The sequence below is a fragment of the Medicago truncatula genome, chromosome 4 (genome assembly GCF_003473485.1).
Source record: "Medicago truncatula cultivar Jemalong A17 chromosome 4, MtrunA17r5.0-ANR, whole genome shotgun sequence".
Classification (NCBI taxonomy): Eukaryota; Viridiplantae; Streptophyta; class Magnoliopsida; order Fabales; family Fabaceae; genus Medicago; species Medicago truncatula.
The window spans coordinates 2,226,272-2,230,045 of record NC_053045.1 but is presented as its reverse complement, the minus strand read 5'-3'; the positions used below and the strand labels follow the sequence as shown (position 1 = coordinate 2,230,045).

Genomic DNA, 3,774 nt, shown 5'->3' with positions numbered 1-3,774 from the left:
ATGAAGAAACAAGCTAGATTCATTTTGTACAAAAAAAAAAAAACTAGATTCATGCATGCCTTATCTTTTGTCTACTATAATTAAAAATATTACGGTCACTTTTATTTTCTTAGCTTTTTTTTCTTTGAATAAAGACCGGATTATATTAAATTTGGTCAAATAGGACCTCAAATGAAATACACATTGGGGTTTTTTCTTAGCTAGATTCATGCATCCTTATCTTTTGTCTATGTATAATTAAAAATATTACCATTATTTTAATTTTCTAAACCTGAAACTATTTTGTCGTGTGTGTCGAGTCATGTGTCACGCTTTATAAAAATTAGATCGTAAAACAATAGAGACATCACACTCGCCTATCATTATCTTTATCAATTCTTCTTGATAATCATAATCACTCTTTAAATGGAGGGTAAAATTTTTAGAAAGAAGAGGACAATGGGGATAAGGAAGCCTAAATCCTTATTCAACCATCTCCCCACAGAGCTTCAAACAAAAATCTTTGGTGGGCTATCTATGAAGGATCAATCAAAGGCTATGTGTGTCTCGCACTCATGGCGTAATCGCATCCTAACCACAACACTTCCAAAGGAGTATCCATTACAACCTTTGGTGTTTCCTCACCTTTCCCCTCACCCATTTTATGGCCTACAACAATTTTTTAATTGGTGCTCATTAGTGATGTGTTGCAATGTAAGTTCAAGAAATATTATAGACACATGCAATGGGTTATTCTTGTTTTGCCATAAGGATGGTCAAGCTAGGAATATTGTGCGTGGTGTCTACCACTACTATGTCATGAATCCTATAAGAAAACAATGTGTGGCTATTTTGAAGCCTTCTGGACAATTTTTTGGAGGAAATTCATATGCTGCTCTGGTATATGACCCTTCAGAATCTTGGTTCTTCAAGATTGTACATTTTCAGGATCATGGCCATATTAATATTTTCTCCTCTATGACCGGCCTTTGGACGACCTTGACTATCAATTTTCTTCAATATATCAATGAGTCTTACTGGGTCAGGAAATCGGTTTATCTAAAAGGATCTATTTACCGACTCTCCTGTTCAGGACAATATTTATTGAAAATTAAAGTTGATCCTCAAGAGAATGCCTCGAATCAAGCTGAGATAATAACACTTCATCCTGATTGTGTTTTTGATAATTGTCAAAGGGAGATAAATCTAAAAGATGGCAAGATCTTATTGGTCTCATTTAGAGGTGTAAATTTTGTTTGTTTTGAACTCGTTGAATGTGTTACAATGGGTGTTAGCTCTTATACATGGCACACAATTCATCGAAAAGTGAATAGGAAGTTGTTGATTCTTAATACCAATGGCGACCTCTTGTCCTTTAACTCTTATGGTGGAGTTGCATTTTTCAAGTTTAGAAACCTTCTATATTTCTACTACTATGAATTCAATGGCAACGGCACAAATTTTGGAATGGTATCCTACGACCCAAGTGTGTACGATTATATAATAAATTGTGGTCACTTGTTGCTCAAATGCTTAGCCCCTTTTGCATGTTGCTTGGACAAAGAGGTAATTAATTGCATTAATTTTCACAAATTTTTTTCATAATGTAAGTATAAATACATGTGAGAATTTAAAATATGGATCATAAAATTTTCATTGCACATTATAAATGGATAATGATCATTGGACTATAAACCATAACCATCACTATTTGTTAGGTTTTAAGAACTTTGTTTTCGTTACAATACATATATAGCTTTGGATTCTAAGATATACAATAAATTCATGATTTATTTCTAGCTTCCTATAAATAATCTATCAAAATGAATTATGTTTTATCAGCACAAAAACTCATGATTAAATTTGATTTAGGATTTTGGAATCTTAATAATAGATTTGATCAAGGATTTCAAATTTTGCTTTTGAAACTCTTTTGGATCCATCAAAATTACACATACATTTGATTAATTACTTATATTTGTGATTTAAAATAACTACCTTATATTTTTTTTTTCCTTTATAGAATCCAAGACTTATTCAGCGGCTATTCGTGCCATGCTAAAAGGTGGTTCTTGACTAAGTGAAAACATGTCGAAAGGTAATTATTGTACATATTATATGTGGTGTGTTGGCCTTTTAGTATAGTTTCTTGTATGTAGTTGAATTGGTGGCATTTAACATGTGATCTTATATATTTTTCTTGATATTATTTCACATGTTTGATTAAAAAATTCATGAAATTTTTCCCTAAACACACACACATACATATATATATCCAAAAGAGAAATATTAGCAACACTCTTTTTTGAGTACTCTCTCTAACACTCACTCTTTAATTGAGTGAAATCAATGTATGTCCCACCACTTTATGTGGATTCCATTTCCAAAGTGTAGATCCTGCATTAATTTAAGCTAATAAAAGAGTGAGTGTTCAAAAGAGACTGTTGCTAGCATTTCTTATATCGAAAAATGTGGATTGATTGCGGAAACTATAGTCACTTTTATATTATTTTATGAAAGAAGTTGCAAGATATTGAACCACTTTGAACAGACACAGATATTATTGTTCTCCCTTTTAGCACACCTGAACAATAATGACTTATTATACAAAATTTATTTCTTTCAGGGATACAAAGACTCTTTGGTTCGAAGAAAGCAATAAATGTTGTGATCTTTTTTATACATGGAAGACTCTTTTGTTGTTATTTATTTTTAATGCTATTTTCAAGTTTAGATCACTTATTTTCAAACGCCACCTATCAGTATTTTGATATTTTCAAATAGTATTTTCATCTCTTATTTATATATCTTGTATTTTTAATGGTGAAGCCACTTTTCTGTTGTGTGCACATGTAATGACGTTGGATTTCAATATTCAACTAGATATATATATTCATGGTTGAAATATAAGGTTTTCAACTTCACATTTTTATATCTTCTCTTTGAGAGTTATCTTGAAGTATTTTATAAGCGTAATTTTTGTATACTAATTATCTTTGAAGGAAAAATTGTGTAGTGAACACAAAATTGAACTTGTAGTGGCAAATTATATTTCTTTTAAGGCTTGATTGTGTATAGCTGGACCTCTGATGGTTGTTGTTTCCTAAGAGGCTTAAGGATTTTAAGTCATTTTTACAAGACATGTACTATAGTCAAGTTTGCAGAAGTATATGCATGAGAGGAATGGCTACCCTCATCGTCGTCTAGGTTTACAATTAGGTTTTTATCATGTTGTTTAGTATGTTTGACCATCTAATGGGATGATGGTTAAAAAGTTAAATGGTTGAGGGCATGACCACTTATTAGGATTAACAAAATGGATCAACCCATCACGATCCATTTATAAACAATAGCTATGAAACAATTCGGTGGGAGAAGACAACTCTTGGTCGTTACAAGTGCGACATCAATGCCTTCTTTTCTTCATCTATGAACAAGGTAGGCATCGGGATGTGTATCCGTGACGATGCATGAGACTTTGTCCTTGCGAAAACTTCTTGGTTCTCTCCTCTTTGTGATGTTGATATTGGAGAAGCAGTTTGCATACAACTTTGCAATGGACATCAGACCTTCAATTTGATAAAATAGATTTTAGTTTAGAATAAGGTTGTAGATGTGTTTGGAACATGCGTAGAAGATAGTATTGAGTTTAGTTGTATTATAGATGTCTGTTGACACTTGTTTCAAAGTAGATTTCAAAACTCTCATGTTAAATTTAATACGAGGCAAACTAATGGGGTCAATCACGAGTTAGCAGAAACAGGCTAGCTCATATGGGTATGCCTGCTAAGTCCG

At 32.3% G+C, this 3,774-nt stretch overlaps 1 protein-coding gene across 1 annotated transcript; it reads left to right on the top strand.

The window, feature by feature from the left end:
- The first annotated feature begins 431 nt into the window (after positions 1-431).
- Positions 432-2,078, top strand: LOC11418698 (uncharacterized). Its single transcript, XM_039832576.1, has 2 exons — positions 432-1,545; positions 2,003-2,078. Exons 1-2 carry the CDS (start codon positions 439-441, stop codon positions 2,039-2,041), a joined length of 1,146 nt encoding a protein of 381 aa, XP_039688510.1. The 5' UTR covers positions 432-438; the 3' UTR covers positions 2,042-2,078.
- Positions 2,079-3,774: the final 1,696 nt, after the last annotated feature.